Source organism: Cricetulus griseus, chromosome 3 (assembly GCF_003668045.3).
Source record: "Cricetulus griseus strain 17A/GY chromosome 3, alternate assembly CriGri-PICRH-1.0, whole genome shotgun sequence".
NCBI classification, from domain to species: domain Eukaryota; kingdom Metazoa; phylum Chordata; class Mammalia; order Rodentia; family Cricetidae; genus Cricetulus; species Cricetulus griseus.
In genome coordinates, this window is record NC_048596.1 from 207,967,842 (window position 1) to 207,980,942 (window position 13,101).

Genomic DNA, 13,101 nt, shown 5'->3' on the forward strand with positions numbered 1-13,101 from the left:
CAGATAAGTCCTAAAAGTAGGAAGTGACAGAGTGACAGACACATGTCTGAAAGCTAGTTTTCTTCCTGTAGTGCTGGGGATCGATGGCAGGGTCTCTCTCACACATGCTAGGCAAGGGCTGCAACACTGGTCTCTTTCTGAAAGTTAGTAGGCAGCCCTGTGCCAGGCAGCTGCTGAAGAGCATCAAGGGTGCTGCCTAGGGTCTTTCAGAGCTAAGTCTCCAAGGTTCCTTCATTTTCCTGCTGTTAAACAGGCTCTTTGCTCTATTCTGCAAGAAGAAGCAAGTCTGTGGCCTGCTTTGATTCTGAGTGTTTGGGAAGGAGAAACCACAGCAGTCAGGTTTGACTACTAAGTCTACATTGAATGTTAGACAGATGCGGGTAAGTGTGATGGTTAATATTCACTGTAGACAGAGGTGAATTTAGGAAACACTAGGAGACTGGTGAGGGACAATTGTGTGTGTGTCCTGTGGTGGCTCTTCTGAGGAGGATTCACTGTTGAGGGAACACCCATACTGGATGTGCTCGGCACTATCCCATTGGTCTGGGGTCTGGACAGAATCACAGAAGCAAGCCAGCCACGCACCTGATTCTCTTTTGCCTCCTTACTCAATGTGGAATGAACTGCTCAACTGCACCTTGCCCACCTTGTCATAATGGAGAAGGCCTCTGAAGCTGAGAGACAACTCCGTTTTCCCTACTGTGGTGCTGGCAAACGCTTAGTCACAGCAATGATGATGCCAACTGCAACAATAATGACAATTGCAGAGATAACTGAGCCTCTAAGCCCATGAACAGAGTAATAGAGTCTCTTTACTATACTTTTGATAGTACAAAGTTTATACTGGAAATGTCTGGTTTTCACTGTGCACATTTAAAATATAATCTTTTGTATTATTTCATTGAGATCAATTTGTGATATTTTCATTTTCAGCTCTTTCACTGATAAAGATCAAAAGATTCAGTTTTTAATCCATTATTCATTTATGACTTGGCAGTCCCTTATTAGCTCTACTGAGATCTCATGGAGGCCCACTGTTTTCCATATAATAATCTGTGACCTGTAAGAGCAGTTTCCCTTTCTGTTTGTGCATGGACACACACATGTCTTCATAATCTTACATTTCCTGTACAATCTTGTCACAGCCAGTCCACTGCCCCTGCTGTGGAGGACTGGCACACTGTGACTTCCTGTTTCACCAGGAAGATTGATTCCAAACCTCTCAGGATGGGCTGGGGCTGGGGGGGGGACCTCTCAGCTGACTTCCTGAACAATTGCATTCTTCCATCTTATCTTGTCCTACACAGACCTTGCTGAAGCTCAACACCCAAGCTATGATGTGGACTTTCTGAAAGTCTGGAAACTTAGGTTAGCTGAGACTTGAGGGATTCCCCTCCCCCACCATGAAAAATGCCATGGTGATTGATGGGTGGGGTCCCTTAATTCCTAGGAAGCTATAGTGAGCAGATATGTGACCCCTAGAGGTACTGGACACCCTGACTAGCTTCTCTGAGAAGACAAGTCCCTTAGATGCCCAAGGTGACATGTAGGACATCAATAGGTGGTAGTCACTGATGGAATTGTCCCGAGGAGAGCCAGAAAAGCATGGTAAGTGCAATTGGCTTGTTTGTGGGCCATATCCATAAACACTGGAGGAAATATAAAGAAAACCTTGACATTGTAACTCACAGACTATCTCCAACATTGAGGAAAAGCTAGGCAAAACTCTAAGAAAATCAGCATGGTTTAACCATCATCAGTAGCATGAAACACTCCTGAGAACTCCAGACCCTCACTCTTCAAATAAAGTACCGAATATGGGCAATGGTGGATATGCACACACAGCTTGTACTCGTGGAAATCAGGGATCTCATGACATTGTAATTTGTCCACATCAGACCCTAAAATGGCACTGCTACCTAGTGTAAGGAAAATGAAACTAAAGCAGAAACCTGATTGAAGGACACCTGGGAAACCTGACCTCTAAGCATATGACCGCAGCTGCTAGGACACGGGCAAATGACAGCTAGCCTCAACTCTCTGTATTTCTAGCACCACTCACAGGCATTCACCTGGTCTCTTTGAAAGCAGGGGTTTTTGCCTCCCTTCTCTCCAGTATGGCCTCAGTGTATCTGCTTGGGGGCATTGCTAAACCCTATACAAGCATGCTGAGTGGGTACCATAACCACAATTAAGGCAATGAAAATCAATCATGAATAATTTATTAAAACCAATACTTTCACACAACATCAAAAAGAGCCAGAAGAGTAAAGGGGCTATTTCTCGGGGTAGGGGAAGCTGGCTGTGGTGCTGGGAACGCTGCATGGTTGAAATCAGGATGTGACTCTGTGGAGAACAGAACTGGTGGTGTCTGCAAAATGGATACCGATAGGCAACAGGAGAAAGGGGTAGTAGGTCCATTCCCTAGGGAAACAGACCCACTGCTGCTAAGGTGAGATGTGTGAACATTGCACTGTGTCTGCTGACATGGTGAGACACACGGGATCCACAGCTGCTAACAGGTGTGCTGGCTAGAAAGCTGCTGTCACATCTGGTTCCAACAGCAGAGATGTCACGGAATCTTCTGGCGGTGTTTGTGCTGTCTGGCTCTGGTGCACAAGCTGTTTCTGGCACCAGAGTATCTGGCTTCTCTGCTGGTTAACACACTTCAAGTTCTGGACCTGCGAACGCGCGCCTCCTCAGATCAATGGATGTAGACAGACGTGTTGCTGATGTGGGCGTCTCTAGAAGGGAAAGGGGCAGTGGAGGTACAAGAGGAGACGACATACCCAGGGTGAGACCTCCTTCTCAGCCTTTCAAAAAAAATAAAAAAAAAAGAGGAGACCATGTCTGCCTGGAATTCTGGACCCTCTCCTACAAAAGGACATGTGCCCAAGCTATGGTACAGTGACAGTTCCTGCAAAGAGGAGCCTTTCAAGCCTCCCCCAGGCACACCAGGTACTGAACATACCTCACAGGGTGTCAAGCACCTACCCGAGGCTTCTTCATTCTTGGCCTCTGATCCAGTGGCCTCTTCTTCCTCCAAATGGGTCAGGAGCATACGGACACGAACAGTAAGATCCGAGTAGGGCATGTTCACAACCAAGAAGTTCTTCATCTGTTTCACAATGGTTAGGGCTGAAGACTGGCAAAATTCCTCAGGTTTCTTGTCCATCCATGTATCCAGAAATGTACAGATGGTTCTAGAGAAGGGGAAGCACAACAATGTTAATTGTGTAGAATTTCCCCAACTCTCTCCTGGCTACCTACATCGGGGACTACAAAATAGAAGATGCTCAGCCCTTATGCACATGAGCACAGTGAGTGGGGCTCTAAGGTCCTTGTGAGCAGGGAACTCCACACAGCCTTTCTCAGGCTCTTATGGAGGACATCTGGCCAAGCCTGCCTGGCGTGGGCTGAGATGAGTGTAAGTCTCACATGGATGCCTTAGTCGGAAGGTTTCCCACATCTCCCCACTTGGAAGAACCCTGCCCATGCAATTCTTCTCACTCTGCAGGCAATGCTTAGACATCAGTATGGGAGTCCAAACCTTTGGGAGTTTGACACCCAAGCATTGGCCATCCCTTACCCTTGACACTCAAATGACCCCACTCTGGAGAGGCAAGCAACTTGCTCTTGTTGTAAAGCCCACTTACTTCTTTATCTGTTCATCCTCTTCACAAAAAAGGCGCAAGTGTGCATACCTAGAGGAGACCAGGAAGGATGTCACCTGTAAAATCCTAGGTCCCCTAGCTAAAAGACATCTAGGGGCCAGGCTCATTCCTGGGGAGGAAAATACAGTTCTGTCTACTCTCAGAATTATTAATTCACCTGCATTCAGTAGGTGCTTCAAATATGTTTGTGCAATGGGCAAACACAAACAGCTGTAACCAGATATGTCGGGGTGCAAAGGGTCCCTCAAATTGTCCTCCACGGGTCTCCACTGGGGACACATTATGAGTACTCAAGTTCTAGAACCTCCTTTACAATTGGGAAAAGTGCTCTGACCAAGGCATCAGAAAAATTGGGTCAGGGAAAGAGAGCTTCTTCAGTGTGCAGGAAACACCCAGATTCATTAGGGTCTCAGCTCTAGACACCCGAGTCCCAAGAGCCAAATGTGTAGGAAGCATCTTCTGACTCTGTGCCCCTGGGTCATGATAATACTCTAGAAAAAAAGTAGTCAGGGAGCTTCCCGGGACCAACAGGAGGATTGGAGGCCTCTGAGCTTGGAGGTGGGAACTCACCGCTCCAACAGCAGGTCCAGCACCTGCTGGGTGGTGGCAAACCTTTGATAGATACACAGGAAGGCTGGGACGAAGAAGGGGTCCCCACCCTGCAGGGAAGGCACCAGGTGGTTTACCAGTCTTGCCACCATAACTGCACTGATGCGGGACTCTCTACAGGACCCCTCCTGGACCTTTGGGGCAGACTCCTTCTCAACCTGAGGGGAGATCAAGGCGGATGGTTCAAACAGGCACAGGCAGGACTGCGACTTTCTCATTGGTTATTATCATTCAGATTTTCCTGAACCATTACACAGCCAAACACCCACAGCAAATTTTGGTGAAATTCTGCGATTTCAGCGTCATTACCTGGTCTTTGTGGTCCTGGACATGGCTGCCCTGGGTCAGGTTTGTTTCTTTCCCGCCAAATGGCCAGAGGCATTGGAGGCAAGAGTGAACTCGATGTTTCCAGACACCACCACGGCCTTCACTCTTGTCTTTCTTAGGCTCTGAGCCTGGGGTAGCCTTAAAACAGCAAGAGAACATTCTGATCTCTCTAGGGTCTCAAGGACGAGACCCTGCTGGCCTGACCCTCACAGTTGGCTCTGTGGGTCCCAGGGTTCTGAACTGTTGGGTTCCTGTCAAGGAAGTGAGGTCACTTCCTGGGGACTACTTATCTGAGTCTTCTCCTCACACAGAGCTTTCCCAAAAGACCCCTGCTCTCCTTCCACTCCCTAGGTGCAGTACTAGACTCAGTTACACAGGTGCTTCCCATTCAGTACTCCCAGGGATGTCTGGGTACAGGAGCACCTGAGCTTTGCAATCCAAGTCCCTCCTGTTGCACTGCACCTGTTATCCTTATCCTAACTCAATCCTAATTGCTCTTGGCCACCATCCACCCTAGCCATGTTGCCTTGCTTCTGTTATACTTTTTGCCGGTCCTGTTTGAAAGGTGAACACAACATCCTATGTGTGTGTTGGAACTTCACCTGGAACTATAGAGCAGGGCAGTTTTATAGTTACTACTTACTTAAAATCGTGTGTGCTTTGTCAAAATGAAATGCAATTGTGTCAATTCTTCCTTTACTCCTCTTTACAATGTTTTCGTGGTTTCTGTTACAGACTCCTTCAGTTCTGTGTACCTAGGGATCGCTAATGTCACCTCCTTTATTTTGAAAGTTTGCCTGCAAGAGAAGCAATACAAGGAGATGCACTGCAGAGAGATCCAGACAGGAGGCCTGTAGTCTTCAACAGCTCTTCACCCCTTCCCAGCTCTTCAATGGCTGTTGAGCCTCACTACTGCCCCCATGTGGAATAAAAAAACACAGTGGAAAAGAATAGCAGTAAAAACGTGGGTGTCAATTAGGAGGCCCGGGCAATCTATGGGGCCTCTGGCAGTATACGAATGGACTTTGGGAGCCCATTCCACATAGAGGAATACTCGCTCAGCCTAGACACACAGGGGAGGGCCTAGGCCCTGCTCCAAATGATGTGACAGACTTTGAAGATTCCCCCATGGAAGGCCTCATCCTCCCCTGGGAGCAGAAAAGGGATGGGATAGGGAGTTGCAGGGGTGGGGTGGGGGCAGGGGAAAAGGGGAGAGAGGGGGAACTGATATTGACATGTAAAACAAGCTTGTTTCAGCCAGGTGTTGGTGGCACATGCCTTTAATCCTAGCACTTGGGAGGCAGAGGCAGGTGGATCTCTGAGTTTGAGACCAACCTGGTCTACAAGAGCTAGTTCCAGGACAGCCTCCAAAGCCACAAAGAAACCCTGCCTCGAAAAACTCAAAAAAAAAAAAAAAAAAAAACAAGAAAAGCTTTCTTCTAATTTAAATTTTAAAAAATGAGAGAGAAAAAAAGAAAGAAAAAAAAAGAGGTTAATTCTCCCCAGAATCACTCTTAGCAGGACATTTAGAGGGGCGTGTGTGTGTGTGTGTGTGTGTGTGTGTGTGTGTGTGTGTGTGTGTGTGTGTTCCAAAATTCTCAGGGAAATCTGCTATTTGAAGTCACTGACAGGCCACTTGACTGACATCAGCCAGGGCTAAGATATGAGGCTCATAGATATATTTTTTAAGTTCATACATAAATGACCATGCTCAGGAACTGTCAATAAGAACTTAGCAGTTAAGAGCACTGGCTGCTCTTCCAGAGGACATGGATTCAATTCCCAGCACCTACATGGCAGCTCACAACCGTCTGTAATTCCAATTCCAGAGTATCTGGCACACCCATACAGACATACATGCAGGTAAAACACTGATGCACATAAAAATAAATCTTTAAAAAGAAGAATTGTCAAAATAGCCCTAAAAAGTAAACAAGTTAAGAGGAGTAATTTCAAATACATACCCATGATAATCAAAATAGTGTGATACTAGTTTAAAAGCCATCAAATATATCAAAGGAATATTATAGAAACTACAAGAACTGTCTGCACGTGAGTGACCAGCCCACCTTTGGAAAAGGCAGGTGCAGTGCTTGCAACTTGTGCTGTGCTGCAGCCTGTGAGGTGTCAGGCCAGTTCACGTGCTCTCATGACCTCAGGGCCGGCTCTTCTACTGGCTATAGGTGGGAGATGCCCTTCCCACCCTATCTCCCTCCCTCCCTGCTCCCCCTCCACACCACCACCATATGGCAGATGAGGGGAGGGCCAGATCTCTCAAGCTCATTGTCTCAGGGCTGGCTCCCCCAGTCCCCATCAGAGGGGTCAGCTCTATTGTGTTGTCCAGGGGAGGTGCTGGGCCTGCTCTCCAGCAACTCCCAACATTTTAAGTATATAATCTGGGTCTCAGAGTAAGTAGATCATATGGTTTCAGGAAGTGAGGTGGCAAAAAAAATCTTCAAATGTCCCAGCTGTGTTCCAGGTCCATCCCTACACCTGATCAGGGTAAGGGTACAGGAAACAGTCACCAAGAAGACTGGGAGAGGCTCCCACATGCCCAAGAGTGCAGTAAGATTATCACAGCCCCAGGGTCACACATGGAGAAAAGTGCAATGCAAATGGCACAGCTCCCAACAGAGGTAGAGCAGTTCTCCTCTGCGTTGATATTTACTGTTAGTGATATAAGCAGTGTCTAACCATTAGCGAGCTGCAATGCTGTGCTGAGCATATTCTATAGCACACTTTCAAACATGCGCACATTCAAAAGTCTTTTTCTCATGTTATTGTCTGACATCTACACTCCATCTGTCATAGTTTGCTTTCTATTGTTGTGATAAACGCCATGGCCAAAAGCAACTTGGGGGCCAGTTGTGGTGGTGCATGCCTTTAATCCTTGCACCAGGAGTCAGAAGTAGGAGGATTTCTCTGATTTCCCAGCCAAGGAGGGAGGGAGGGAGGAAGGGAGGGAGGGAGGGAGGGAGGGAGGGAGGGAAGAAGAAAGAGGGGGGAAGGAAGAAAGGAAGGAAAGAAGGAAAGAAGGAAGGAAGGAAGGAAGGAAGGAAGGAAAAAAACAGAAAAGAAAAAAAGCAACTTGGACAGGAAAGGGGTTATTTCACCTTATAGCTTACAGTTCATCGTCCAAGGAAGTCAGGGCAGGAATTGGAGCAAAGCCCACTCCCTATGGCTTACTCAGCCTGCTTTCTTATTCATCCCAGGAGCAGGTGCCCAGAGAAAACACCACCCACCATGATCTGGTCCCTTCCACATCCATCATTAATCAAAAAATAGACATGCCTACAGGCCAATCTGATGGAAGTGTTTTCTCAGGTGAGGTCCCTCTTTCCTGTTAACCTTAGTTTGTGTCAAGATGGCAAAAAAAAAGAAAAAGAAAAAAAGCTAACACACACTGTGGTTCTACGTTGTTCAATTAGTGGCAAAATACTCTCTGAATTAGGAAGCTCACAGTCCTCTGAGTCTGGTTCAGGGGACAGAAAGAGGTCAATAAAGTCAGCTGTTCTGTGACCTATAAATAAATAGAACTGTTTCCAAACATCTTCCTTTTTTTTTTTTTTTTTTTTTTGGTTTTTCGAGACAGGGTTTCTCTGTGTAGCTTTGGAGCCTATCCTGGCACTCCCTCTGGAGACCAGGCTGGCCTTGAACTCACAGAGATCTGCCTGCCTCTGCCTCCCGAGTGCTGGGACTAAAGGAGTGCGCCACCAACGCCCGGCTTTTTTTTCTTTTCTTTTCTTTTCTTTTCTTTTCTTTTTTTTTTTTTTGTTCAACCATCTTCCAAGTGTGTCACTTGCTCTGGTGGTGGTATGAAGCTAGATATGTGTGGCCTAAAAATAAGGTGGACTAAGTCTCATGCAGTAGCCATCTTTATTCCAGGCATCAGACAGTTTATAATGAGTTACTCAGAGGATGAGGCAAAGTCAGATGAGCAAAGCCCATTGAGTCCAAGCTGCATACAGTCACAAGGGCAAGGGCACATGAGTGTAGGCTGTATACAGTCAGGAGATTGACTCGTGCTTGGAAACGTTATTCTGAATAATAGTGGGTAAAATGATGGGTAATCTGAAGTAAACCACGCCTATTTACTACACCTGGGAGGGGCACAGGAGCATATCCCAAGAACAACCCGTGTTGTGGAGGAACAGAGGTTACAAGACTCTCTTCTTGTTTACCCGGAGTCTTCTCACAAGCTCAGAAATCTCATCACACAGCTTTGTCCATGGACCGTGTTCTGACACAAGTGTTATACTATATCTAAATGTACAAACGTAGTGATCGTTCACCTTTTACATAATCAGAAAATAGGGACTCCTCACTCCTCCTCGCTGTCAGCTCCTTCTTAATAACTTCTTCCTGAGGAATGCCTTTCCATACCCACAGCATCCTGGTTTACACTTTAATTTGTGTATTTTCCATTTATTTTTATACTGTATCACTTTGACTTTGTGTTTTCTAAATAAAACAATATTTTGATTTTTTTATAAAAACTAGACTTTATTAAAACTACAGTCAAGCAAATATTAACTCTATAAAAATACAAAGACTACTTACTATTGTCTTTTTATAGTCTCTGCATTTGTGATTTATTTCTCCTTCTCACAAACTGTGCCAGCCACTTAAAATACAATCGTTTTGTAGGAGTGCAATTCAGTTTAACCTAGAAAGGAATATTAACAAAAATGACTAGTACATTGCAAAGAATTAAACTTAGCAACAGAAAAACATACTGTTTGCGTTATTTGATAGAGAAACATGCGATATTTTTATGATAGTCTTTCCCAGCCTTGTTTGTTAAGCACACCCCAGTGTAGAAAGATCATCTCCTTCCCCGGTAAGAATATTATTTTCTTCCTTAAGGGAATGTAATCTTTCTTCTCACAACCCCCTTCCTATCTCCTCCTAGGTTCGGAAATCTACTATCTCTTTTATGGGTCATTGCTGCCAAGGCTGAGCCTGCGCTGCACTATGGTAACGTCACCCAGGCTCGCAGCCTCGTATCATTTTCCGAAGACTGGGTAGCGTTTGGGGTGTCTGGGCAAGGGGAGAGTACCAGCATTGTCACAGTGAAAGGGCGGGCTCCGGATGGAGGAGGATGGCGAGGACAACAGGCTTTTGACCTTCATGGCTTTGACCTTGGGCCTTCCCTGTCTCTTCCTGTAGAGCAAGCACCAGGTCCAGACAGCACCCCTGCTACCAGCTGTTTGCTGTGGTTTAGTGTCTGACAACCCGACACTATCGGCGAGCTGAGGCTGATAAACTCAAGTGCGCTTGCGCACTTCAGACAGACCCTATTGGATCGATCTCAAAGGTACTCAGTGCGCATGAGTAAATCCAGAACTGTTAAATCAGGTTTTTGGTGCAGCCCCCCTGCTGTAAGGGGCGGTTCGGATCCTTTGCCTGAAGTGGCGTTTGAACGACAGTGAATTTAAGAGATCCTTAGCACATGGGAGGCTTAGTCTCCAGGAAAACCCTCCAAAAAGGCTCAATCTACTGCCCTGCTGTTGGCTGGTTTCCCTCCCACGTGGCCCTCCTTAGCCAGTCTCAACCAGAATTTAACAACTGTAAGCTCAAGCTACTTTAGTGACCCCAGCGACTATGGCAAGAAGTATCAGTGTAGGATCTTAAGGGGGGAATCTGCACATCTTCCAGGCAAAATATCCCTGTCTCCCGACCTGACGTTCATAATCTCTTTACTTCCATTTTCTCCTGTTAAATTTGTAAATGATGAATGACTTACTTGACAGCATGGTGTAATACAGATGTTTTTGTTTTTTTTTTTAAGGCAGTGTCTCTAGGTAGTCCAGAATGGCCTTGAACTCACAATTCTAAGCCTCTTCAGCCTCCTAGAGCTGGCATAGCAGGCTTGGATATTTTGACTTATTATTGTGCGTGTGGGGGGGGGTGGAGTTACATGCCTCAGCCCACATGTAGAGATGGAAGACTGAGTTGATGTCGTTGCTTCTCTCCTCCCGCCTTTATGTGGTTTCTGAGGATCGAACTTAAGTTACCAGACTCGCACAACAATCGCCTTTATCCTTTGAGCCATCTCATCAGCTCCCGGTTTTTGTTTTTGTTTTTTTAATTGATCATTCACTCTTCATAGATTCCCATGTTTTCTCAGTACACTGCTGTGAGTCCCAAGTCCCAGCCTTGGCCTGCTGTCCCATTCTGCCTCCTCTTCCTTTTCTGCTTTCTTCTCTTCCTCTTCCCCTTCCTCCTCTTCATCTTTCCCTTCTCCTCCTCCTCATTCTCCTCTCACAGTCTCTGGTCATTCCTTGTCCCCTACTCCAGCAGCTGTGACAGCAGCATCCTCCAATTTCACCTGTCCCTGAGTCTCTGGACTCACTCCTGGGTAATGCATCCTCCCCCACCCCCCCAAGCAGGCCTCTCTCCCAGGTCTTCATGGTCTCCATGTGTTGTTCTGGTGGCTTGTGGCAGTGTCCTGCAAGCTCTCTATCTCATACTTTCTGGGTCTTGGGCTATTAAGGGCTCCTTGGAAGCCAATGAGGGCCAAAGGCCATGTGGGTCTTCCTTGGCACCTAGCCAGTACCCAAGAAGGACCCAAATGATGAACAACTTGAGAAAGAAAACCTCAAATGAGTGTGGCCCTTGGGAGGATGAGGCAGACCTAGGAAAGCTGTATTGTCCCTTCATGTGTGAGACCCTAGGAATTCCATCTAGCCTGGCTGAGCATCCAAGAGGATGTGTGGGGTCCAACTACGGTGCTGCAAAGACACCCCGCCCCACCCTGTAAGGCCCACTCAGAAAGAATACAGACAGCAAGGCTTAAAAGCAGCACCCCAAAGGAAGCCTGTGCCAGGAGCCAAGAGCAAGGCTGGGGCATTAGAAATAAAAGGTGCTCAGAAGTCTTTTGCAGTCAGTCCCCAGTCTCCACACTTAAAGACTGGAAGACACTGTTCACAGCATCCCTTTTTGTTCATTAAACATCTTAATAATTCTGATCAGGAGTGCTAATAGACAGAGTCTATACATTATGGAGCAGATATAGGAAGAAAACACAGATTATCTTCAGTGGCAGGAACAAAACAACACAGGCCAACAATTTCATCTCTTATATCCTCATCTAGCTCCTCCCCCACCCTGACCTCACCCTCACCACCTGACAGACACCCCTTATCTATATGACACCCAAGGTCAATGAAGCAGGCCAGCACTATTACCTACTGTTCATGCCTCTCTGTCTGTCTGTCTCTCTGTGTCTCCCTCTCTTCTTTTCTCCCTCTATCTTCTTTTAGAGTTAGTCTCTCAAAAGTCAGAGGTTGAATTGACATCTGAGTTTATATCTTTACCCCTATATTTTATTCTGTTAACCAAAACTCCCATATATCCTCCTCCTATTTTTCTTTGTCCTTATTATTCCCACTCTTTGTATGTCCCCTCCTCTATTTCCTCTCAATACTAATCACTCACCCCACTGTGGTTCCTCGATTCTTTTCATTTTCTTGCCACTTGTATCATGACAGCTAGCGTATTAGCATACACAGCATTATCAGGGTTACTAGGCTAGCTAAAACAGCCATTATCTGTTTTGTAGTTAACTACTACTGTATTAACGTGGTGCGTTCACCACTGTGCATCAACAGGTGCTACAGACAGTACTCAACTCTTAGTAGAGGACTGGGGATAGGGTCCCGTATCTAGGACAACAGTTTACCAGAGAAAAAAATTACCACAGCACTACTACAACCTAGTCATCCGTGAACACTGCATTGAAAGAAGACAAGTAACCTGAAGAAAGAAAAAAAACTAGAAAATCAATCTTAACCAACAATCTAACAAGACAGGCAAGTGTGAGTGTAAGAACACAAGCAACAGTAAAAAAATCATGTTTCCTCCTTTCTTAGTTAGGGTGTTTATTGCTGTAAAGAGACACCATGACCGTGGAAACTCTTATAAATGAAAGCATTTAATTGGGATGGCTTGCTAACATTTCAGAGGTTCAGTCTGTTTTCATCATGACGGGGAACACAACAGTGTGCAGGCAGACATGGTGCTGAAGCTGAGAGTGCTACATTTTATAGGCAACAGGAAGTCAATTGAGTGTCACACTGAGGGAAGCTTGAGAAAAAAGATCTCAAAGCCAGCCCCCACAATGATACACTTCCTCTAACATACCACACCTCCTAATAGTGCCACTCCCTTTGGGGGCCATTTTCTTTCCAAGCACCACACCTCTCCCAAATTACGAATCCATAGTAATGACTCCCATGAAATGACTTAGATGAAGTTGAAGAGCAAGAATTCAATAAAGGGCCAGAAAGATGCCTCTGTAGGTGAAGGCAATTGCCACTAAGCCTGAATCTGACCCCTGGGATGCACATATGAAAGGACAGAACCAATGCCTCAAAAGTTGTCCTATGACCTCCAGAGCCAAATGGATATGTGTCAGAACTCTTGTAGATCTTTAAAGAAGAAATAATATCAATGTTTTGTTAATCCTGAAATTCACCAGAGAAAAAAC

General features: G+C 45.9%; 1 protein-coding gene across 1 annotated transcript; it reads right to left on the reverse strand.

The window, feature by feature from the left end:
• Positions 1-2,658: 2,658 nt before the first annotated feature.
• LOC100773590 (ral guanine nucleotide dissociation stimulator) lies at positions 2,659-4,769 on the reverse strand. Its single transcript, XM_035441705.1, has 5 exons — positions 4,593-4,769; positions 4,245-4,441; positions 3,657-3,704; positions 2,995-3,203; positions 2,659-2,744 (listed from the first exon to the last, which is right to left on the reverse strand). Exons 1-5 carry the CDS (start codon positions 4,767-4,769, stop codon positions 2,659-2,661), a joined length of 717 nt encoding a protein of 238 aa, XP_035297596.1.
• Positions 4,770-13,101: the final 8,332 nt, after the last annotated feature.